The sequence below is a fragment of the Narcine bancroftii genome, chromosome 1 (assembly GCF_036971445.1).
Source record: "Narcine bancroftii isolate sNarBan1 chromosome 1, sNarBan1.hap1, whole genome shotgun sequence".
Taxonomy (NCBI): Eukaryota; Metazoa; Chordata; class Chondrichthyes; order Torpediniformes; family Narcinidae; genus Narcine; species Narcine bancroftii.
In genome coordinates this window covers 220695377-220719620 of record NC_091469.1, presented here as the reverse complement: position 1 = coordinate 220719620, position 24244 = coordinate 220695377, and the positions used below count along the sequence as shown (strand labels likewise).

Below are 24244 nucleotides of genomic sequence, written 5' to 3'. Positions count from 1 at the left end.
AGGTTATTCATTCACAACAAAATGTGTTGTTCCAGCTCTAGGATAGACTCACTAAAAACAGAGTGATAAAATATAATTAAAATATCACCCATGATTATAGTTGACATATGCCGTTAAATCCTTAAGGCAAAATAAAAATCCAAGCCATAGGTCAAGGACTATCCAGTCAGGGATTCTTTTAAATTATTTAAGTTATTGAAGAAACTATCTTTTTACTTAAATGTTTTAGCAATTCCACCAAGAATCAAATGAAGGAACAGGTTTAAAGATTGAATTGATCAGCTCTTGGTGTGAAACGGGTCCAGCATACCCAGTGCAGTGAATATTCATTAAAGCCAATAAATGGCTGGTTCCTGATTGGTTAGGGATCTTTTTGTCGGCATTCAGGGCATAAGCCAGAAACCAGCATCAGGCCCATTGTAAAGATTAATCAAGGGAACTAATAACTATTTCAGTCCCTATTAGTGACTATAGAACTAGCTGGACAGGCCAAGATAAATTCTGTTTTCAAGTTCATCTGACTGCAAAACAGAAAGAGAAGCGAGATCCGTGGGTGGTATCCAAGCAGTGGAGAGGTTGCATCTGGTGCTTGCATTGTCCCAATATTGACCAAGTGATCATTTTAAAACTTGTTTGCTTACAGGTTGTGGATGTCACTAGCGATGTTAATATTCACTGTTCACCCCCAACTGTTCTGAATTCAGAAGCATAGCCCTATTCTCGTTGTGGCTACTGCCATCTTTGTTCCATGTGTGTAGTGGGATCATTTCCAGATTCCATCACTCTGAAGGAATGATTACACCCAAGTTCTTCCCCACACCGTCACTTGCAGCTGAGTTAAGAGAAAGGTCAATAGTTAGTGAGCAGGATGTCTTCCAGCAAACCACCCCCCCAACCCCCACCCAACTCCAAACTCCAGAAAAGATCATGAAGGCAACTTTGCTAGCAGAGAGAGGAAATTACTTTTTAAAAGCAAAAACGTTCACACACACACTAAACTTTCCCAGAAAAAGTATACAAATGCTGTCAGGATTGATTCTCCTTCTTATTTATCCTCAGGTCCCTGGGGAGATTCCAATCTCTGCTCAGTGTTTCTTAGACCGAAGAGTTTAAAATCCCCCCTAGAGCTATTGGCAATGCAACAGTTGAAAGCACAAAATATAAATGGGTCAATAGCATATTTTTATTTTATATTTCAGTCAGCTTAAAGAATTTTCACAACTATTTTGAAGAATATCTAAATCATTCAATGAATGGTTTACCGATTACATCAGAACTCAACCGTTCCCAGGAAGCAATGTTGATTCAGCTGTGTGCAATCACATTCAGGTAAACAAGCAAAGCCTCCTTTTGGACATAATGATTATCCACAAGCATGTATAATATAAAAGACAGTCAGAAACTGGGGCCACTTTGGATAGGGAACATCGACAAACAAGAGGAATTGTATTTATAATAAATTCCAGTCAGGTAAGGTATTAGAGGGGCACAAACAGAGCACTTCATGTTGGGGCCTGGTACGGAATTTATCAAAATGCCCTTTGCCAAACAATCTCACGATCGAGGTCTGAGAAGGGACATGGATGTGGAGTTAACTGTAGTACAAGAAGAATCATAATGTTCATTTCCTCAGGTGTTTATTTTAAAATGTATTGAAGGGAGGATATCAAAGATGGTTAGGTACTGGCTTTGGCCATTATTGCCCAACCCTTGAGTATCAGTAAGTCTGTGGCTCGTCCAAAGTAAACTTGCAGCAGACAAAATAATTGCCTTTACAATGAGCCATCTGCACCAGTGGAGCATATAAAGGTTGTTTTAAAAATGCAAAAATGTCCCTTTCTTCTTCTTCTAATGCAAAGTGAATTCCAAAGTTTTTAAAAGTTTAGCACAACCATTTGTGTCCAATGCCCTTTTTCTACTTATGGATTGCACAATTCCTGTGGTCCAACACTTCTGCTTTAGTCAATAATCTGGAACTTAAATAAAAATGTGGCCAATAGATTCTTAATGATAAATCACAGCCCAACTCTGTTGTATTTCAATCCTGCACGGTTTCCCATTCTATAGAGTAAGTGATTGTAAATTATTTCTTCTACTTCGATATAATCAATTGCAGATCAATATAATCTTTAGCATTTGTCTCCATGCCAATAAGAGAGCTGTCTGGAGATGCATGTCCTCTACCTTTCAGGTCATATTGCAAACTGACTCTCACTTGATGGCATGGGATTCACCTGGAGCAAGAGGTGGAGAAAATGTGGTCTGGTTGATGAGGGGCATGATAACTGCGTGGCCTTTTCGATGGAGGTCATCGATGGTGCTTGTTTGCTCGTAGGCATATCAGCCACAATTAAAAAGGGCCAAAATAATACAAACCTGGAAATATTTCAAACTATTAGAGATGAGGTACAGGAAAACCTTTTGGGGAACCATCTCCAAAGGGAATGCTGCCTAGATTTTTGAGTTAATATCAGACAAGGTGTCAACCTCCTGAAAGAATCACAGTTCAAAAGGGTCCAACTGAATGGCAATACTTTGTTGGTAACTCTCTACTGACCTTTTATTCTAATGACAGCGCTGGTGAGGTTTGAATGCGACCTCTAGGTAGCTGAAGCATTGATCAAACCAACATTGACTTAGTAGGATAGGGGCTCAGCTTCCCAATCACAGCATTATACCAGATACACAACATACAAACACAGCACATAATCCCTCAGGGCCATAGAAAACCCATACGGAGAGCTTCATCAGTTATCTTCACTCCAGATTGTTGTAGGGCATTGGTGCTTTGTGCAAGATATATGAAAAAATACAGTTTGCATCTCACAAAATAAATTCATTCCCAAAAGTGACAATGGAAGGGAAAAATTCCAGCATGAATTAATCTGCAGTGTCACCACAGAGGACAGGGCTGATATCATTGTCGATAATATCTAATCTGTTGTCTATGATTCTGTTGTCCTTTCATGAAGGGAGCATTTTCAGGATCCCCTTTTGTTCATGAACACTGCAGCATTCCAAAACTTTGCAAAGACAATATATAAATAGTGACTCACTTAACTCCACAGCCTCTCATTGCCAATAGAGAAAGCAAAAGAGTGTGTCATTTCTTTATTCGAGACTAACCTGACACTTGTCCAAAACAATAAGTATTGAGCTGGTTTGGTATGAAAAATAAAACAAATTATTTCTTGAATGTGTTAATTACAAGATTGTGGAATTGCAAAGATAAATAAATCCTTTAAATTATTAAAATACAATTGCTTCTGAACTATTTGAAATATAGAGACTGTCGTGCTTTAAACCAAAACAGTACATCTATGATTTTTTGTACTTATCTGATGTTTAACAAGCATTTTTTTTACCGTATTTGCTCAAAGCCATGATGATCCAAACACCAACAGTTGAACAGATAGAAACAGAAAATACAAATTGAGGAACAATATGATCTGCAACAATAAAATGTTCATTTTCTTCATACCTTGAATCTACAACTGCAACACTCATTCAGTCACATATTTTGTTTGTCTACCTAATTTTGAATTTCAGATTTATGGAAATAATTAATGCTGAAGCTGCTTGTTTGTAACACAGATTTTGAGAAATGCAACTATGAATTTGACAGCATTGACATGAACTTAAGCAAGTTTGAAGGTATAGCCTCTTATAGTTAACTTTAACTGTTGCAAAAAAAATTGTTTTATTGGCTTTATCGGATTTGCAAGTGCACAGTGTCAATGTAGAAACATGAGAACTCCTGTGAGACCCATTTTATTTTCCTTGTAAAGAAAACTTCTCCTGACAATTCGGCACCAATTTGAAATGAATGCTGGTTAAATACAGAGAAAGTAAGCTGAATGGCAAAGCCTAATGGAATACAAATTGCTTGTTTTAATTACCCAGCAACTTTTACTTACATATAATCTCCCTACAGGCCTCTTTTGGGTAGGTGCAGAAAAATGATGTAGAAACAAACCAATAATCTTTTATTTGCTCCTAAATGAGGGCTGTGCTGTGGTTCTAATGTAGACAAGTCATTTTGTATAAGCCACTAAACCCGCAGGGAACAGAGGCCTGTGTAGTAGGCTGTTCAATTCAAAGATCTCTGGCAATCAGTCACACAATGGAGCCCCTCATTTTATGCTGCTACATCATAAAAGTGCTCCTTTTGTTACATTTCCATCCTTAAAAGGGTCTTAATCCCTTTCTTTTCAGCTCAGTCTATGGTAAATTCCACAGGGACATCCCATTCGCCGCGAGGACTGAAATGACCCACTCAGAAAGCAGCATGTGATGCTTTGAGCCTTTCTTTCTCTGCCACTCTCTTAAGAACATTAAATCGTACTTTTCAGTCCCCTCACCATAGGGGTAACCCCTTTAATGATGCTGGAGAGAGAAAAAAAATTCCTGCACTCTTTCCTATGATACCATTCTGCTGTCAAGCAGGCAGCTCCCTGGTTAGAAAATCAAACATGGCTTCCAGCAGGTGGATGGTGCAGAAGGTCAGACACTATAAGGAGTTAGGATACAGATCAGAGGAAACCCAGGTTCCCACAGCAAATTAAGTCATCTGCAAAGCCTTTATATTTATCTGCTAAATCACTGCATTATTTACGATCTGTAATGGCCTGTTCTTTTGCTGGCTGCTTCCAGGTTTTTGAAAATAGAAACCTTGCAAATTGGTTGAATTTTGAAGAGAAATACAGCTAGCTCATAAAAATTTAGAGCTCCGATCTAGCCCTGAGAATTATTTTTTTTTAATCAAGATCTAATGTATGTAAGAGGGACCTATCCAACCTACACCGCACCCCAGCCCCCACTGTGACCTACTTTTCTGGAATTCATTCCCAGGATCACTTAATACTTGCATGCAATTTTATCTAAGAAGAGGCTGCCTTTTGAACCAGCAGAAAAACCGAGCATAAGCTGCTGTTTATTGGTTTAATTGGCATCAATTTCAACTGCACTAATATCAAACACTTGATCTCAGGACATTTCATGAGAGGATAGAAAATAACTTAAGATATGCATCTTATCAACAAAATATTGTAAGTAGTATTTCATACAGTTTGCAATCCCTGGACTAAATTGTTGTGCATTTGATAAGTGTAGACATTGATAGGGCAATATTGATTATAATCTTCCCATGGGAGCCTGCTTCATACAGAAACATTTTTTAATAAAAAATGACATCACCTACCTTTCCTCTTCCACCATTGGGCCCGATGCAGAAACGTGAAGGACTGATGCCTGCTCGACTCATTTGGCAACAAATTTCCTTTGTCTCTCGATGTACAATGTAAACTAGGCATTTTGTGACCAGAGTTTTGCAACTGTTTCAGGCATTTGCTCAGGCCATGTGTAATAACAAATTTCACCAATAAGGCAGTGAGACCAACACCTGCACAGATTAGGTGACTACAAAAAGTGCCTGCAAAACAGGTCAAGTGCAAGCCAAACTCTAGCCACTGAATAGAGAGTGCAGTGCCAGTTAATATTTTGATGATTATGAGCACACTCCTTTTGAGCTATCTGAATATTTGAATGCAAAGCAAAAGAAATCCACCCACAAGCCCTTACAAAGTATGTCAATAACATACAAGTAGATTTTGGCACCATTAGAGATCTTTGCAAGTTATTGATCTTTTCATGAAAAGCACAAATTGCACACTGTACTTTGTGGACGAACCAACTCAGAGTGATATTTCTAATTCTGAATGATGTATTCATGACTGATGTTTCAAACAGTGGCAGCTAACACCCGTTCACCAAATGTAACAGGTTGATCAGAGCTAAATACCTTCTGACAGTTTCAGTGTCCTCCTGTTAATAGGTGCGTCGTGAAAATTTCTGGCTTTCTTTCACGGATGACTTTTAATTCCTCGACTTAATATCTATAGTAAAATGTATGAAATGTGCCGAGCATTCAAATTAATTCTAATGTCATAAAGAAAAAAAAAGAGAGCTTTCATTAACTTTGGGTTATTTTGTGGGCACACACATTTATATTCACACTTTAGTGAGTGTGGTACATCTGTTGGTCTTAAGGACATCTTTGTTTGTCCCAATGGCCATTTGCTGGCTGAAGGTTTATGACACCTGCTGACCTATGACATTCGTGACAAATTAGACACCAAAGTGCTAGATGTGGTCTGTTAAAATGAGTCCGGGAGCCTGCCAATTCTCAGCCTTCCACTCAGTGAAGGTGTGAGGGAAATAAGGGAGAAGCAGCCAGACAGAAAACAGACATGGTAGTAAAAAAAGGAAATGAAATACTAATCCTTTAACCCTTGGCTTTTGAGGCTTGCTGCTCATCATCATGTTCTCAACCATGTAACTACTTCAGCCTTCGAAGGTGCCAAATCTACCCAGGTTTGACTGAAAATAGTAACATTTCTTTGCATGAGGAACTGAGTTCCTGTTGAAACTTGCAATACAATTTATGTTACATTTTGAGCATAGATGTGTACATTTGAAATAATTGTTGCAGGCATTCTGAATGCTAGAGAGGACAGCACGTTTGTTAAAAATCCATGGATACTGTGAGCTATAGAATGTGATTCAACAAATACATTGAAGACAATAATTTAGTAACATTTTCATGTCACTAGAAACCAGAGAAATATTAAACAGCAACTTTAAACTTCCTAGACTATAAACTGTGAGAAAAGATCAGGATGAAAAAAAAAATTCAACATCAGCAAGTCCAAGTTTATTATACATACTGAAAAATCCCAAGTCAATGATCGGAAAGTCAATGAATTTAAAATATTTACCGTATAAACAATGTATTTCAGCTGATATCAAAATATGTTACCAATGAAGTAATTCACCAGTAATTTGAGCTGTAAACCTCCAGGTTGTGCCAGTAAATAGTTAAGCAATAACGAGCAGGTCATCTGGTCTTTCATTTAGCAACTGACTTCATTTCAATTTGAGGCCAAGAGCTGGTGGAGATGAAAATCACAGGACACAGGATGTGTAGGCCTCATATCCCCAGTGGTCCGAAGGTCAAAAGCCACCTTCCTTACAAAGCCATGAAGATGACCATTAAATCTTGCTTACTACTGATATTTTAAACATCATGTTCAGACCAAAACAGTTGGTTAAACCAAATATTTGAGTAATGATGGAAGTCAATAAAGACAGATTATAAAACCATGTTTTTATTGTGAAGGACAGTGTATTGTTGCGGTCAGAATATATCAGTTTATCAGAATAGTGGTAGCAAGTATCAAATATGGGTGTTTCTTATTTTCAGTCACATTATGATTGCAGTTCCAACATTTCAGAGATTACTGCACTCAGAGCCAACACACACTGCTGAACAATATCCCATTCGTGACTCTAATGGTTTCAACAAGAGATATCACTGATGCTAATGCCTGTCAGACCGAGCAAATTTAAAAAAGAAATCTTTTATCCTTTAACACAGTAAAACACTAAGATACATTTTGAAGTTAAATACAACTTTGAGGTATGTTAGGTCTGCTTTGTTCATGAATGAGTGAGACAAACACCAGACTGAGTCGAAATCAGGGTTCTTTGTTCTTTATTACCGGATTGTAACACTTGCAACTAACAATGTTAGTCGGAGAATGCATTCTGCCGTTATCAGCAAAATGGTGATTTTTTATACCCTTGGATACATGCTTAGAACATCATCATATCATTACTTGTCCAATGACTAAAACTGTTGCTATCCTTTCCCTGCTAGCTTCCTGCCTCTCAATCCATCAATGTCTCTCTTATCTTGTAAGTACAAGGATGCATTTACATCTTGTTACAGCCCTGTACAGGGCAGGGTAACTCCTTACACATTCCCATCTCATGATGTTTTACCTTACAGGTAATACCACTTATTAATACAGTGAAGCTCCAAACTAACTTGATTGCAATTGAACATTTTGTTATATTAAAAAACCCATAGAAATTAGGATCAGGAGTAGTCCCTCAGACTCTTTGAGTGTGCTCCACCATTCAATAGATTTATGGCTGATCATGCAACTTCAGCACCCTATTCCCGCTCTTTCTTCATAGCCTTTGCTCCCTTTACCCGACTCCCTTTTGGCCTCAACAACTTCATCCGTAGGGTATTCCACAAGTTCACAACTCTGAGTGAAAAGGTTTCTCCCTCATCTCAGGTCGAAGTAGCTTCCCTGTTATCCTCAGATTGTGCCCCTTGTTCTGGACTTGCCCTACACTGACAACATTCTTCCTGCATAAAACCTGGATAGTCCTGTCAGAAGTTTACATGTGTCAATGGGGCACCCTCTCATTCTTTCAAATATCAATGAATGTGACCCTAGTCTATCCCATGTTTCTTCATACATTTTCTTCATGCATCAGTCTACGATCCCAGGAATCAGGCAGAATGTTTCAGAATGCTGTTCCCCAGATTAGCAAGCCAAGTTCGAACACAATACTCAAGGTGTGGCCTAATTGACAGCACCTAAAAACCTGAATATGTCTCTGATTGTTTGATCTCGCAAGCTAAGCAGGCTCATGCCCAGTCAATACTTGGAGGGGAAGCCGCCTAGAAACACCAGGGGCCGTAGGTTTCTGTGAGGGGTGCTGGACTCTCTGTCCGCCTTATGGTAAACAAAAGTTAAAGAACTTCATGTATGTTACATTCTAAATGTAGTATTACGTGACAATAATGGAACCTTTACCTTAATGTCAACAAATATCCCAGGATGTTAGATTCATCGGCAAAGAAATGTAAGGGAGATAAACAAATGCCTTGGAAAACTGATGGGAAAGGGTGGGGGGGGGGGGGGTCCTCTTAAAAGTTGAGTGGGATGGAAGGGAGGAGTGGAGTGGTTACATGGAGGTGAGAAGCTAAAGAAGAAACAATTGGGGGTTGACAAGAAAATGAGAAAGGGGAGCAATGGCACAAAGGATTTAAAACACAGTAATGGGCATTTTGAACTCAGGTGATGTGGGGCCAGGATCCAGCATGGTGACAGGAGTGAGAAAAGGTTCAGAGTAAAGAATCCCAGATGACAGGGATTTATAAAGAGAAAAGGAACAGAGTAAAGAATCCCAGAGGACTGGGACTTATAAACTGAAAAGGAATAGAGTAAAGAATCCCAGAGATCGGGGACGTATAAAGAGAAAACAAAAGGAGTAAAGAATCCCAGAAAATAGGGATTTATAAAGAGAAAAGGGACATGAAAGGTTGAGCAGCCTGGGACTTTTTTCTCTGGAGCGTAGAAGATTGAGGGGGGATTTGTTGGAGGTGTTCAAAATTTTAAAAGGGACAGAGAGAGTCAACGTGGATAGGCTTTTTCAATTAAAAGTGGTGGATATTCAAACCAGAGGCCATGGTTTGAGATTGAAGGGGGAAAATTATAAGGGGAACACGAGGGGAAATTTTTTCACACAAAGGGTGGTTGGGATGTGGAATAAGCTTCCAGTGGAGGTGGTTGAAGCAGGGACATTATTTACATTTAAGGAAAGATTGGATAATTACATGGAGGGGAGAGGATTGAAGGGGTATGGACCAGGTGCTGGTCAGTGGGACTAGGAGGGTGGGGATTTGTTCTGGCATGAACTAGTAGGGCCAAACTGGCCTGTTCTGTGCTGTATATGGTTATATGGTTATATCAGTGGTGTATGATTTTAACAGCGTAAGAGCAGCAATTTATGAATGATGAAGAATCAAATTAAAACACTGACCTATTTTGAGCCTGACAGTGGCGAGCATGGATGGACTTTAGGGCCAATGTGGACAGTTATGGAAGTTGTCAGTTCTTTTGTTGGAGAAAGGATCGGAAAATCTGAGGCAATGGCTGGAGCCAGGGACAGGCCCCGAAGACAATATTGCTGCTCTTCTCAAATGTATAGCAGCAAGAATGTATTCAACAGACAATAACAATGATGGAAAGAATAGAGGAAGGTCCAACTGAGAAACATGACATGTGTCACTGACACACGTGAAAATAAACTCTTTGTCATGATGGTTTAAGTTCATATTTATTGCCATGTGTATTGAGATGCAGCAAGGAAATTCATATTGTGTACAATCCAGTTCATCAATCCTACAAGTACAGCAATAAAAAACAGTACGGTGGGCAGTTAGAGAGTTACAGAGAGAGGTCAGTTAGAGCTGAACCACACAATTTTACTTGTGTGAGGTTTGTTCATAGTCTGACTGTGGCAGGAAAGAAACTGTATTTAAATCTTTATGGGTGGCACGGTTAGCGGGTGGTGATCATAGCATTGTTATAGCGCCAGTGGTCGGGTGTGAGGAGTTTGCACATTCTCCGTGTGTCGTGGGTTTTTCCCAGAGGCTCTGGTTTCCTCCCACCATTCAAAATGTACCGGAGGTGTAGGTCAGTTGGGTGTAATTGGGTGGCATGGTCTTGTGGGCCAAAATACTGTGCTGTATGAGTAAAATTTTAATTTATCTAGTGCAGTGGCATATGATCACACACTGGTGAAAGATTATGCAACTATATCTGCCTAGGCCACTGTAATTTCTTCCCTAGCTATCCCAGGATATACTTGGTCAAGCCTCATAGATTTATCCATCTTAATATTCTTCAAGACCTCCAGCATCTTCTCTTTTGTACTGCGCATATGTTCCAAGACATAATTATTTTACATTTAGAATCGTCAAATATTATTGGGTTGCAGTGAACTGATGTCTGGCCCAGCCCCCATCTGCTCACATATAAAGCCTGGTTTCCCTCCTAAACCCTGAGCCCTTCTGAAGACGACTGTGAGACCCTACCCTTAGTTATAAGCTAATAAAAGCATTTGTTCTCCCTCCAGTGGTGAGAGCTTTTATTCACGCTACAATTTTATTAGCTCATTCCCTAAACGATGGAAGTGCTACTCAAGCCAGGGGTGCTACTGATAGACCCTCTGTCCCCCGACGTGACTGATGAGTTCATGTAATGGCAAGACTGCTTCCAGGCCTACTTGAACGTGACCAGAGACATCTTCTACTCCGATGAACTCAGGAGGTCCGCACTCGTCTCGGGGGTAGGAGTGAAAGGGTATGCAGTCATCAGGGACTGCACTACATATGATGCTGCCATTGAGGCTTTAAAGGCTCAGTTCTTGAAGTCGCAAAACGAGGTCTGAGGGAGGAACCGACTCGCTCTACGTCGCCAACATTCAGGACAGTCCATCGGTGACTACCTGTTGGATCGATGGATGCCTGCCAAGGACTGCAGGCACGAAGCAGCTGTAGGCCACAGTCGTGAAGAAGAACAGATCCGGGACATTCTAGACGCGGGGGTCCGCTCAAGGAACATGAGGCAGCGACTGCTGGAGTCGGGCAAGAAGGACCTGGCTAGCCATGTGGAACCGGCCAAGTCGCTTGAATAGGCAAAGCTCAATAATGACCACGGCAAAGCCAGCGAGCTCGCTCACCCAGGTGACCCCTTCCAAGGACCAGCTGCTCCCATTACCCCAGCCCTAATGGCTGCTGCTTCCTGTGCTTTTTCTATGGCAAAAGGCAGCATCCCCGATCTCGTTGCCCGGCTAAAGACTCTGTGTGTTCTAGCTGTGGCAAGAAAGGACATTGGGTGAGGGTTTGCCATGTTAGGGGAAGCCCAGGGAAGTCCACAGCCTGCAACACTCATGGATCCAATTCCTCCCTGAATTCACTTGAACCCACTGTTGCGCAATACACCGATGGATGGTGGCAGTGAGGAAATGGAGGGTAAAGGCTCGGTGGCCATCTTGCCACGACTCAAGTTCAAACTTGTCCCCATCATTATCAGAGGAGGAAGGAGGGTGGCCAACTTGCCGCACCATGAGGTTGACACCATCTTACCCCCTGTAACCAAGGACTGTGGGGGACACTCGAGTGAGGAGTATGGAGTCTCCGGGTCCTAGCCTCAATGGTTCTCGACCAGCTCAACAACTCCATAGTGACTGTGAAGGTAAATGGACATTCCACTAAACACCCAATCGACACAGGCCCTACTAAAAGCTTCATAGACTCATTAACTATGCAAAAATACAACCTGAAGTTGAATCCTTCCAATTACTGCATATTTCTTGCATCTCATTCACATTCTATGCATATTCAACAACATTGTATAGTACATCTGTCGATTGAGGGGGGAGTTTTGTAAAATACGGCTGTATATACTTAATGAATTGTGTGCTTCCCTGCTGTTGGGTCTGGACTTCCTGTGTCACCTTAAAGGTGTGACCTTGGAGTATTCTGGTCCCCTTCTCCCCCATAACAATTTGGAATGGAGGTCCTCTAAAATCAGAACCCACATCCAGCCTCTCCACACTTAATATCCCCCCCCCCACCACCTCTCTTGACGAGTCAATCCTCTGACTGCATATCTATTGCTACCAAGAGCAGGAGGTACAGTACAGCAGACCGAGATTTCATACAGTCTGAGACAAAACATCTGCCGTGGAGAGCGCAAATGGTAATGGTAAAAGGGGAAAACAAGTCCAGGCTAGAAATTGACTATAGCCAAACTATTAATTGGTACACACTCCTTGATGAATACCACACCCCCTCAAATTTCAGACATGGTGAATGTTATTGTGCAGTATCGGGTCTATTTGACCATTGACCTGAAAGCTGCTTATCACCAGCTGTTCCAAGGACTGTCCATATATGGCATTTGAGGCTAACAGTCATCTCTATCAATTCCAAAGGGTCCCTTATGATATGACTAATGAGGTTTCTATCTTCCAGAGGCAGATGGACAGAACGGTAGATGAGTATGGGTTGAAGGCTACCTTCCCCTTCCTCGATAATGTCGCCACCTGTGGCCATACTTTGGAAGACCATGATGCCAAGCAGTTAATTTAACTTAATTTTGAGATACAGCAGAGTAACAGGGTCTTCTTACCCACACTATCCAAATACCCCTATGTGATCAATTAACCTACTAAACCACGTACGCCATTAGAATATGGGAAGAACCCAGAGCATCTGGAGGAAACCCATGTGATCACAGGGAGAATGTTCAAATGGCATACTTACAGAGAGTGGCAGATTCAAAGCTGGGTCACTGGTACTGTCATAGCATTGGGCTAACAATTGTCACAACATGGTCCACGGTTATGAAAGATGGCGGTGCTGCCAGAGCCATTGTAATGGCAGCGCTGCTGCTGCTGCGGACCCATGGGGTGCAAAGGAGTAGAGATGCAGCATTCCCACAGGGTCCAGGTGCCCGGTCAACTGCCTTCGGCTCTGCACGGCTTTGAACAGCCCGTTGGGGGAGCTGATGGTGGTTTTAGTTGAAATCACGCGACTAAGATGGCGGCGCCTATTAATCGGCAGCAGCCATGAGGGGCTGCAGACTCCGGGAAAGTGGAGGACTGGAGCAGGGCACCAGAGGATGGGAAGATCCCACATTTTCTGAGAAGGAGAAGGGGAGGAGAGGATCCACGGGGACAGTGACCATGGCGGCTAACCAGTGAGGGGGCCCTGCGGCTGATGGACCAGAGCGTGCACCGGACTGCTGGCAACTTGAGGTGAGGAACCCATGGAAGATGTTGGTTCCTGGAGACTGTTGTCAGGAGACTCGCGCTAGGCTGCAGACTGCTGGAGACTGGCTCAAACTGGCTGGAGGGGTACCAGGTATCGGAACAAGGATACAAGGAGGTGCCGAGAACACTGAAGGGTTCCTGGCTGTATCGGAGGTTCATATCTGGAGTTAAGATTGTCAATGGCTTAGGCTGGACTCTGTGTGGCTGTGGGGGCTGCAGAAACGCTGGAGGTGAATTCATGGACACTTGATGACTCTGGAGGGCCTCTCATTTGCTTCTGTCTCTCTCTGACTGTAAGCCTGTCTGCAGAGGTGCTTGGGCAATTCATGCCAGTGACAAATCTGTCCGTCTTGCAGCAGACAAAAAGAAATTTCATGTAATACAACACTCTTTTATTACTATGATAATAAATTGAATCTTAAATCTTGGTGATCTGGCCAATTGGATACAGAATTATCTTGATGATTGTAAGGGCTAAAATGGATTGCAAGTTGCAAGCAATCTGTGAATAGTGATTGTTTACATGTTCTTTTGAGTGTCACCTAGCAATGTCTTCGAGCCAAGGCCTTGTGGTTTGTTAGAGATTACACATATTAGTTTAGTATCCTTTGTTCTATGAAATGGAAGGAATTAATTTTGTTCTGACAATTTTATTGAACATTTAACAAAATTCTAGCACTGTCTAACAAAGTTTCAATGGCTTGTAACAACATATAACAAGTGATAATAACATTAACAAAATTTAATAAACTCTGGAAAACTCAACTCAACTTTAGTGTGCATTTGGTTTGAATGAGTCATAGACAGCAACAACATTCTAATATCCTCCAAGCAATTATAAAGGAGAATAGTCATTACAGTGGTTGAGGACAGATGGTGGTAGAGGAGGATTGTTATTCATATTGGAGGCCTATGATCAGTGGTGTGCCACAAGAATTAGTGCTGGGTCCACTGTTTATTGTCATCTATATTGATACTTTAGATGATGATGAAGTTAGCATGGTTAGTGATTTTCCTAATGATACCAAAATTTGTAATATAGTGGACAATGATGCTCGTCATCTGAGATTACGACAGGATCCAGATGAACTAGAAAAGTGGGTTAAAGAGTTCCAGATGGAATTTAATTCAGACATGTGTGAGATAATGCACTTTGATACATTGAATCAAGGTAGTTGATAAAGCCCTGAAAGTTTTATAACAGTAACACTTGGGTGACATGTACATAGTTCCCTCAAAGTGCCAACACAGGTACACAGAATGGTAAAGAAGGGATTTGGCACACTTGCCTTTATTGGTTAGAACATTGACAACCCAAATTTCTGGCTTTATTTTGCCAGAAATGGGACAGATAGTTGCATCTATTTCCTATCCTATTAAAAGGACTGTGACGGTATTTAAAGGCATGTTGTGGCTTAACAATTGATTAAATTGACAGAATTGCCTCAACTTTTCGGAAAGCTACAAATATTTCCTATTTGTCCTTCCTAAGTGTGGGAAATATCATGAGGAGAATGCATTTAAAGCTAAATTAGCAGAATATGTGCAAATTGAAATGCTCTGTAAATTGCTGTACTGTTACTCTTCTCTCAGCTCCATGTCAATTTGTGTGTGGTTGTCCTTTCAACTTGTAGCATGGTAAGGCTAGTCAATAGCTTGCACAATAAGATGACATCCAATTTGAAGTAGCTCAGATTCCACTATTCTCTTATTTCTCTCATGACTGCTATATCTACTCCCAAGATGAGGTCTTCCATTCCAGGACATCTGAGATATACTTCTAAAAATGTGGTTTCCCTTCTACTGCCATTAACTCAGCTCTCACCCACATCTTCACTATTTCTGGCACATGTAAACTGGCTCTTCCCTCCCCTCCCTTGGCACCTACCCCTGTGACAGCAGGAGATGTTCCATTGTCACCCACTCCTTTTACCTCACCACCATTCAGGGCTCCAAAAAAGTCATTCCAAGTGAAGCAACCTTCGCTTGTGAATCTGTAGGGGTCATCCACTGCATCCGGTGCTCCCGTTGTGGTCTCCTCTATAATCGGATAGACTAGATGCAGACTGGGAGATGATTTGTTGAGCACCTTGGCTCTGTCCGCTGCAATAGTGGAGATCTCCCAATGGCCACCCATTTCAATTCCTCTCCCCATTCCCTTGCTGACATGTCGGTCCATGGTCTTATACACTGGCAGACTGAGACCACTCACAAATTGGAGGAACAACACCTCATATTTCATCCAACTGGATAGCATTAACATCGACTTCTCTGGTTCTATTAGCTTCCCCACCACATCCCACCCCCAACCACCCCCCCCCCGCCCCCACTGTCCACACCATGCCTCTCTTCCTGGAGCTCTGTCTCTCTCTTCCCTTTTCCCTCTGTCTCTGGCAGAGCCAACACCCCCTCCCCCTGAATCAATTCTCACCTTTGCTCTCTCCTGGCCTCCTCTCCATATCCATTTAACACCCTTTGTTTGTTGGTCTGTATTTCTTCCCCTGCCCTTTCTTTTAATTCATGTGCATGCTTGCGTTTACTCATACACTGAAGAAGGACTTAGGCCTAAAATGTCGGTTAACACCTATGGACACTGCGAGACCTGCTGAGTTCCTCCAGCATTTCTGTGTTTTTACTACGATCACAGCGACTGCAGACCTTCAGGTTTCACACAGCTTACCTGCTAGCCTGTGCTCCTGCCCCTTCCCTCTTCTTGCTCTTCTCTCCACTTCCTTTCTATTCAAGTGTCTACCTGTTTCTCCACATTCCTGATGAAGGGCTCAGGCCTAAAACGCTGGTTAATTTTTATTTTCTATGGATGCAGAGTGACCTGTTGAGTTTCCGAAGTATTTCTGTGCATCATCCCCCAACATCTGTAGATTGCCTTGTTCAACTGCAAGGAAATGCCGTGATCTAGTTACTTTAAATGTTTCCCCACAGTAGGCATGGAAGGACAAATTGAAGGTCACTTCACGATCATACAATCATTCTTGTATCTAGTTCCCACTGGCAATCACACACAAAAATAAGTTGGTGTACAACCACACATTCAACACTAATGGTTTGTACATGGTGATCGGTTTGAAGAAGTTAATTTTTGTCATTACAGATCTCGATGGCAATCACTGTTCCAGGATGAGTTAATGTCACATCATTGATTTTCTCAATAAAGGTTTGCAAGTGACAGGAGACCTTTGTAAAAATAAAATTGAAGGATGTAGTGATGGAAGTTTAGTTGGTTGCACCATGAACTTCAGACACTGATTAAACGGAGCAAGTGGTCCTAACCGAAGAGGGATGACAACAAATCTTTCATTTGATCGTCAGACTGCTACCAAATTATGCAGCGGCATGGATAGCTGTCCAATATCCATAGTTCTGCCTGGAAGAAAATGAACATTTTGTGGTGGCATCAGAGAATCTTTTTTTAATGTCTTTGTGGAGATCATGTTGGCTGACAATGTGACAAGGGCAGAAGTCTGAAGAAAGCAGCGATCCTGATTGATAATGTTGGTTGTGGCCCAGTGGAGCAAATTAGTAGCAGTAGGGGATACCACTCTGTATAAAACTTCTCATGATCAGTCTCAGAAAGATTTAGCTTGGCCCATCTTATGTGATCAGTTGCAAAAGTGCAGGTGTGCCTCAAAGTTTTGGCACTTACAAAACTTTCTTTCATCTCGTGAAAAAAGATCATATTTGGAGTGATTCAGAATCAAGTCATACGTTAAATTCAATTCAGCTTATTTACTGTTATTTGGAATATTTTCAGGTTGCTCTTTAGCAACAGAATTTTTGTAATATTAATATTGTGAGAGATTCTTTTATATTTGACCTTGTATTTACTGCTTGTATTTACCATTTATCTTACTGCAGATATTTGTGCTTTGGTTTTATATTCCACATTAATATTGTCTGGTGTTAATGCCAAATTAAAAAATATATAATTGTAATTGCAGATGATGATGATGGCTTGGAAATGTCTCCTTTCATTCATCATTATTGCATTGAAATCCCGAAGCTCTTCACTTGTACCTTTGTGGGATTAATTTTGTTCAAGACAATAACTCACCACTGTCTCCTCCAGGGCATTTAGGATTGGCCAAAATAATGAATTTTTTAAAAACTGCGTTTACAACAAAAAAATAAGGTTAGTGGTCAAAGAGCTGATACTTTAAGGCTGTTTAGTTTATGAAATGTTTCAAGCCCAATTTTTAAAAAAGCATTAATTAAGAACCGCTCCTGACATTATCAAACCTGCAGACAAAAAAGGCACTCTTGTAGTCTGGCAAAAAGAGCTCTATCTTGCAGAGGTCAACAGTCAGCGATCAGCTACATCCTCATACTTCTCCCTGGACTATGATCTCATGATCAAACATCAGACTTCTGACTCCCACACAGTCCTCGACTTCAATTCCTTGGAAAACCTTCCCACCCTCACTTCCAACCATGTAGCATCGCATCCCACACAGCTTACTTTACCCCGCACCCAGTTTCCACAAAGCAGGACTGTCCAGACCCATTGCTTCAGTTTACTCTTGTTCCACCAAACATTTCTTCTCTCATCCACCCCTTCCTCATTTACATGACTGTCTCATTGTTCTCTGCCACTTCAACAGTTTCCAAATCCTTGATTCATCTTCATCATGGATGTACATTATCTCTATATTGCCATCTCAGATCAGCAGAGTTTGAGGGTCATCTGCTTCTTCCTTGAATAGAGACTCAATCAAATCGGAGGTTTGGTATGATACCAGAAACCGTGGAAGATTTCTACAGAGGTGTGGTGGAAAGTGTGCTGACCTGTTGCATCATGGTCTGGTATGGGGACACTAATACCCCTGAACATAAAGCCCTCCAAAATGTAGTGGACACAGCCCAGGACACCACAGCCAAACCCTCCCCACCACCGAGAATATCTACAGGGAGGCCATCAGCAAAATCATCAAGGATCCACAACACCCAGATCATGCTCTTTTCTCACTGCCACCATCAGGAAAGAGGTGTAGGTGCCACAAGACTCACACCACCAGGTTCAGGAACAGCTGCTACCCCTCCACCATCAAACTCCTCAACAACAAACTCAATCAGAGACTCATTTAAGGAATCTTACTTCTGCATTTTATTGACTGTATTGCTCACTTTGTTTACATTCATGATTTACAGTTCTTTATTTGTTTACATGCTGTGTATGTTTTTTTGGGGTTTTTTTGCATTGCTAATGAGTGATAATTCTGCCTTATCTGCAGGTAAAAGGAATCTCAGGGTTGTATGCGATATACTCTGACAATAAATCTGAAATGTGGAATCTTGAATCATCTCCTAGATCACCACATTTCATCAACTAGATGAACTAACCTCACATTGTTTTCAACTCCACTTACTTTCTTTAGAAAGAAGGCATAGCTAATGTCCATTTATACGGGTCTAAGCTACATCTGTCTGTTATTGGAATACAGGGATACATTGGTTCAGTCTTACTTGTTCTCATTCACCACAAGTCCATTGCTGACAAATTGTTCTGCTTCCTGCATTTGTGTAAAATTCTAAAATGTCATTACTTTTGCCACCAATTTCCACTCTGCTGCCTTCATTATATGATCCATCTCAGATTCTTCTCTTCCCTTCCCATTCCTTGCTGAATCTTTATCTCCATGTCAAAGAATAGACAAGATGCAGACATCCATTACCAGCCCACCAAACTCATAAAATAATCTCGATTTTATTTCTTCCCACCATCTCTCCTCTAAGGTCTCCGTTCCCTTCTCCAAGTCCCTCCAAGCCCATTATGTTTGATGGAATAAGTGGTCTCCTGAAACATATTCCTCTTCCTTAACAATGGCTTCCCCTCCCTCCTAGTACACAAAGCCCTTGACTGCACCTCATCTTATTTTCTGCACGAGCTCTCATCGTTTCTCCTCCAGGGTACAGAGGTCTTCTGGTTCTTGCTTTCTGCTCCATCAGTTTCCACATTCAATGGATATATTTGCCAACTCCAACAAGATCTCACCACCATACCTTTCAGCATTCAAGTGATTGCTCCCTTCCCTGGCCTTCTCTTCTGCTCCAATGTATCCAGTGAGGTTTTCCCATTCAAATGCTGGAGGAGAAAAGCTGGTCCATTTACCTCTTTTCTTCTTACTATTGCAGGTCCAAAGTAAGAATTTCAGCTCAATTTAAAAGATATACAGAACTAATCTGCCAGCCTTGAGCCAAAGCTTTCCCAGTTCCAGCACCTACGCAGATAAAGAAGCTTGATCTGGTTTTAACTTTTGCATTATCATCTGGTCTCATCCTATCAGAGATACTCCCTTTGTTTTACCCATCCATTCCTCACCTTCTCTGCTTCCTGACGAGAAACCTTAAATGTTTATCCTTCCACGGCTGGCCCCTGATCTGCCTTAAATTTAATTATGAAAACACAAGGGGGCATATGTTTTAGGTGAAGGGAGAAATTTAAAAAGAGATCTGATATTTTTCACACAGAAGATGGTGGTTATCTGGAATGTGCTGCCAAGGAGATGGTGAAAGGAGATGAAATTATAACACTGGAAAGCATTTGGGTGGGTTCTTAGATTGGAAGGGTATAGTACTGTGATAGTACAGATCTATCACCAATGTACATAGTGTATATAGTTACTGTATCTAGACTGTGCTTACAGCGATTGGCTGAGAGCTAAGCCACACCTATTGTTTGGGCCTTAAAGGGTTGTGTCCCTAGCCAGGTCGGATCATTCCGGACTGGTCGGCCACCTGTGAAGAGCTCCGGTCTTTTGCTAATAAAAGCCTTGGTTTGGATCAACAAGTCTTTGGTTCTTTCGACGAGCTCTACAATTTTATTAGCAAAAGGAATTTTTTTTTGAAAGGGATGGAGCGTTTAACTCGGCCAGAAAAACTTGATATCGACCCACAGTCAGCTACAGCCTTCAAAACCTTTAACTTCTGGCTGCTGAACTTTGAAAACTTCCTGAGATTCATTCAGGTAGAGGAGGATAACCAGCGTCTAACAGCATTGCTGTCTATGGTGTCCTTGAGAGTCTACGAGAACATCCAGGATGAGACCACTTACACCGCAGCCATAAAGGTACTGAAAGGACTGTATGATCAACCGGTGAACAGAGTTCATGCCCGGCTCATGCTTGCGTCGAGGAAGCAACAGCCCGGCGAGTCCAGCAGGGCATATTTACAAGTACTAAAGGCATTGGGCAAGGACTGTAACTGTGTGGACAAAACTGCTGCCGAGATCACTAGCGACCTCGTCTGGGATGCCTATGTGGCCGGGCTCCGATCGAATGAAGTGAGGCTGCGTTTGCTCGAACAAGGGGTAGAAAAACTAGAGGACGTGGCCCGGATTGCAATCACAATGGAGGATGCAGCCTTAAAGTCCACCGAGCTCTCTAGGGACTGGACCCCTCGTTCTGATGTGAGTAAAGTGCCCTTCTACCCTACCCCTGACGGCCTGTCGGCTGCTGCTACCCTGCCCCGTGCGAACCCGAAATGTTATTTCTGCGGGAGGAACAAGCACAGCAGATCCCAGTGCCCAGCAAGAAAAGCCAGGTGCCAGAAGTGCCTTAAAAACGGCCACTTTGCTGCAGTCTGTAGGTCTAAAATGGCCGCCAGCAAACACAGTGCCTCGTGTGAAGCCCAACCGCCGCTATCCCATTCAAACTCTTCTTCCCCAGAGCTCTCGTCCAATGAGAGCGAGGGCTCCCCTGCACGGCAACGCCTGACGTCACGGAGACGCCGAACCCGGAAGGGGCAACCCACCGTCGCAACCATGGTGGTGGCCTGCCCAGACACCACTGCCACCTCAGTGATACAGGCCCTTCACAGTATTTTCACCATCTTCGGGTACCCCAATTCCATCCACAGTGATAGGGGGTCCTCATTCATGAGTGCAGAGCTGCAACAGTACCTTCTGGAGTGTGGCATTGCTTCAAGCAGGACCACGAGCTATAACCCACGCGGTAATGGCCAGGTCGAGAGGGAGAATGCCACCATATGGAGAGCGGTTACACTGGCTCTCCGGTCTAAAGGTCTCCCCACCTCTCACTGGCAGGAGGTTCTCACTAGTGCCTTACACTCCATCCGCTCCCTCCTATGTACTGCAACAAACGCCACCCCCCACGAAAGGATGTTCCTTTTCCCGAGGAAATCCGAATCGGGAACCACTGTACCGGCATGGCTCACCGTCCCTGGCCCCGTCCTTTTGCGACGCCACGTCCGGCACTCAAAGAATGACCCCTTGGTCGACCGAGTGACTCTACTCCACGCGAACCCACATTACGCATACGTGGAGTTCCCAGACGGGCGGGAGGACACTGTTTCGGTGCGGGACCTGGCTCAGGACGCGGTAGACCCAGCAAACCCCCCAACTCCTTATGCTCCAGGCCCCGTGCCGCAACAGGAGGACCAACAGCACCCCAATGACTCGGGCCACCCTGCCGACAAAACGACTGGGGAATTGAGCGACGGAGCAGTCGCACCCGATGAGCCCGCTGGTGACACCACTCCAGCGACCCCAATCCCGGCACCACGGCGGTCACGCCGGATGGTCAGACCCCCTGACCGCTACAGTCCTTGACCTACCCCTTCCTTTTCATTCTCTCCCTCGTTTTTGTTTTTTTTTTTTTTCCGGGTCAATTCTCCAAGAAGGGGTGAATGTGATAGTACAGATCTATCACCAATGTACATAGTGTATATAGTTACTGTATCTAGACTGTGCTTACAGCGATTGGCTGAGAGCTAAGCCACACCTATTGTTTGGGCCTTAAAGGGTTGTGTCCCTAGCCAGGTCGGATCATTCCGGACTGGTCGGCCACCTGTGAAGAGCTCCGGTCTTTTGCTAATAAAAGCCTTGGTTTGGATCAACAAGTCTTTGGTTCTTTCGACGAGCTCTACAAGTACAGCCATTCTCAGGTCTGGCCTTCCCTAGGACTCCCATCAAAGTTTATGGTCATCCTTCAATGTGAAACAATCAAGTTTTGATTTCTCTCCTACTAACTACATCAAAATTTAAAAATATATTCATGTTACCTGAGGTGAAAAGGAAACAAGGCTTTTACTTCAATGTGCTGTGGCCCCTAGGGGTGGGGGCAGGGTGGGGTGTGAGGCCCCCATTCAAAATGGCTCGATATGACTTATGGCCCCACAGATAACTTGGACAAGGTAAGCAGAATGGGTCTGATTCTGAGATGGACGAATTCATGATTCATACCGTTCAATACTGTTCTAAGCAAGCAGAACTTTTGTCTTTAATATGTACATTTTAATATTTAATTAGGATTTTATTCATTTCAAGTGAAACCTTTAAAATACCACTGGAATATTCCTCATCACCTCATAAGTTTTATAATGGATGTTGGGCTGTTGTTACGGATGGTGTTATATATCCTGGTCTTACACCATCAAATATGGCAGATTATTTTCATAGATTCTATGGTTTTGAACTAACTACCATAACAACAAGAAATTGAAGCAGGCTTCTTGCTCCTGTTCAACTCGTGTTTTATTTAGATAGTGGAGAAACATGTGGCCTTCTTGCCTGTCTGGAATATTGTTTATTGCGGGTGGTCACATCCTCCCTGTCTGAAACTTATTTGGAAGTCACATCAAGGTTGGACTCCGGCTACCCATCAATACAGACCTTGCTATTGGCTAACTTAAATCACCTTGGGTCATTATTGGCCAGGTACCCAGATCAGAACTGCATAAAATATCGATGCATAGTACATTCTTTCTCTCTGCATTGCAGTCAAAGCCCCGGACATCACTCCATGCCAGGTTGATACTGTGGAAATGAATGGAAGGGTTGTGGGTTAAGGTGTGCACTACACTGAAGTTGAGCTGTAGTACTGCGATAGATCATCATTTTCAGAGAGCTGCACCCCCATTGGTACAGGGAACTGGGTGTTTGTGTGTGTGAAAGTCCCTGTCTGTAGACTGTGAACTCAAGTGTATGAGTGTGTAGAGTATAAGCAGCCACTGGTATCGGAGTCCAACCTGGATCCGATGTGAATGTCTATATAATTGTTTAGCAATATAATATTTGAGTACCGTTTGAAATTCTCCCCTGTTTATCTCCTGCGTGTTAATTCAAGTTATGTGTGACTGTAACACTTGTGTCCAGACTTGTTTCTCTGTCAACCCACCAAACCTGATACGTTTTCAAACATGACAACTCACCAATAAAATTATGGCATACACTCCTACACCAATTGGTTATCCCTTGATTTCCTGACTGTTCTAAAATGTATCCATTTTTGTCTTAAGCATATTTATTGAACTAGTTTCCACAGCCCTTTGAGCATTCTTCCATGAAAAAAAATATACTGGTTAATTTCTCTGCCATTTCTTATATTATAAATTCTCCTGGATTGTTTCTTTTCTCAATATGTCAACTTCTCAGAGGGCTTTAGCTGATTATTTGTAGCTTTAATGTATTTATTTATTTTTCCTATTTCAGAGAATGAAGCAAAAGTTTTTGATCATGAATAAATCAACAGGGGTAATTAAGGTTTTTTATCAATTTCATTTCAGATCATAGCTTTGACTTGTATGGTATTTTAGCTATGTAACTGGTTATGATATTCCTTATCAAGCTTTTTTTATTTCCATAACTTATGTCAATAATTAAAGTCCACAATGATGTAGTAAGGTGGGAAATTAATCCTGTTTTTGTTTCTAGGGACCATTTTATCTTTCCTGTCACTAATGTCATTGGTAGATCTTGCTTGTGAAATCACTTTGGGAGTGGCCTGTAACT

General features: G+C 42.3%; 1 protein-coding gene and 1 long non-coding RNA gene across 14 annotated transcripts in view; one reads left to right on the top strand and one right to left on the bottom strand.

Annotated features, from left to right (window-relative positions):
* Positions 1–24244, bottom strand: part of LOC138739308 (uncharacterized) — a 149827-nt gene that overhangs the window by 118253 nt on the left and 7330 nt on the right. The window lies entirely within an intron of this gene.
* LOC138739274 (uncharacterized) overlaps positions 1422–24244 on the top strand; it is a 74222-nt gene continuing 51399 nt past the window's right edge. For 7 of the 11 annotated variants that reach the window (XR_011342138.1, XR_011342136.1, XR_011342140.1 and 4 more), the window contains exons 1-2: positions 20094–20902; positions 23945–23986. Coding sequence is in view for 6 of the 11 variants with exons in the window: in XM_069891048.1 (XP_069747149.1) it covers positions 20348–20902; positions 23945–23986 (597 nt within the window). In the remaining 5 variants the exon portion in view is untranslated. Of the gene's footprint in view, positions 1471–20091; positions 20903–23944; positions 23987–24244 lie in introns of those variants that run through there. The other 4 variants (XR_011342152.1, XM_069891069.1, XR_011342151.1 and 1 more) reach the window with 4 other exon arrangements.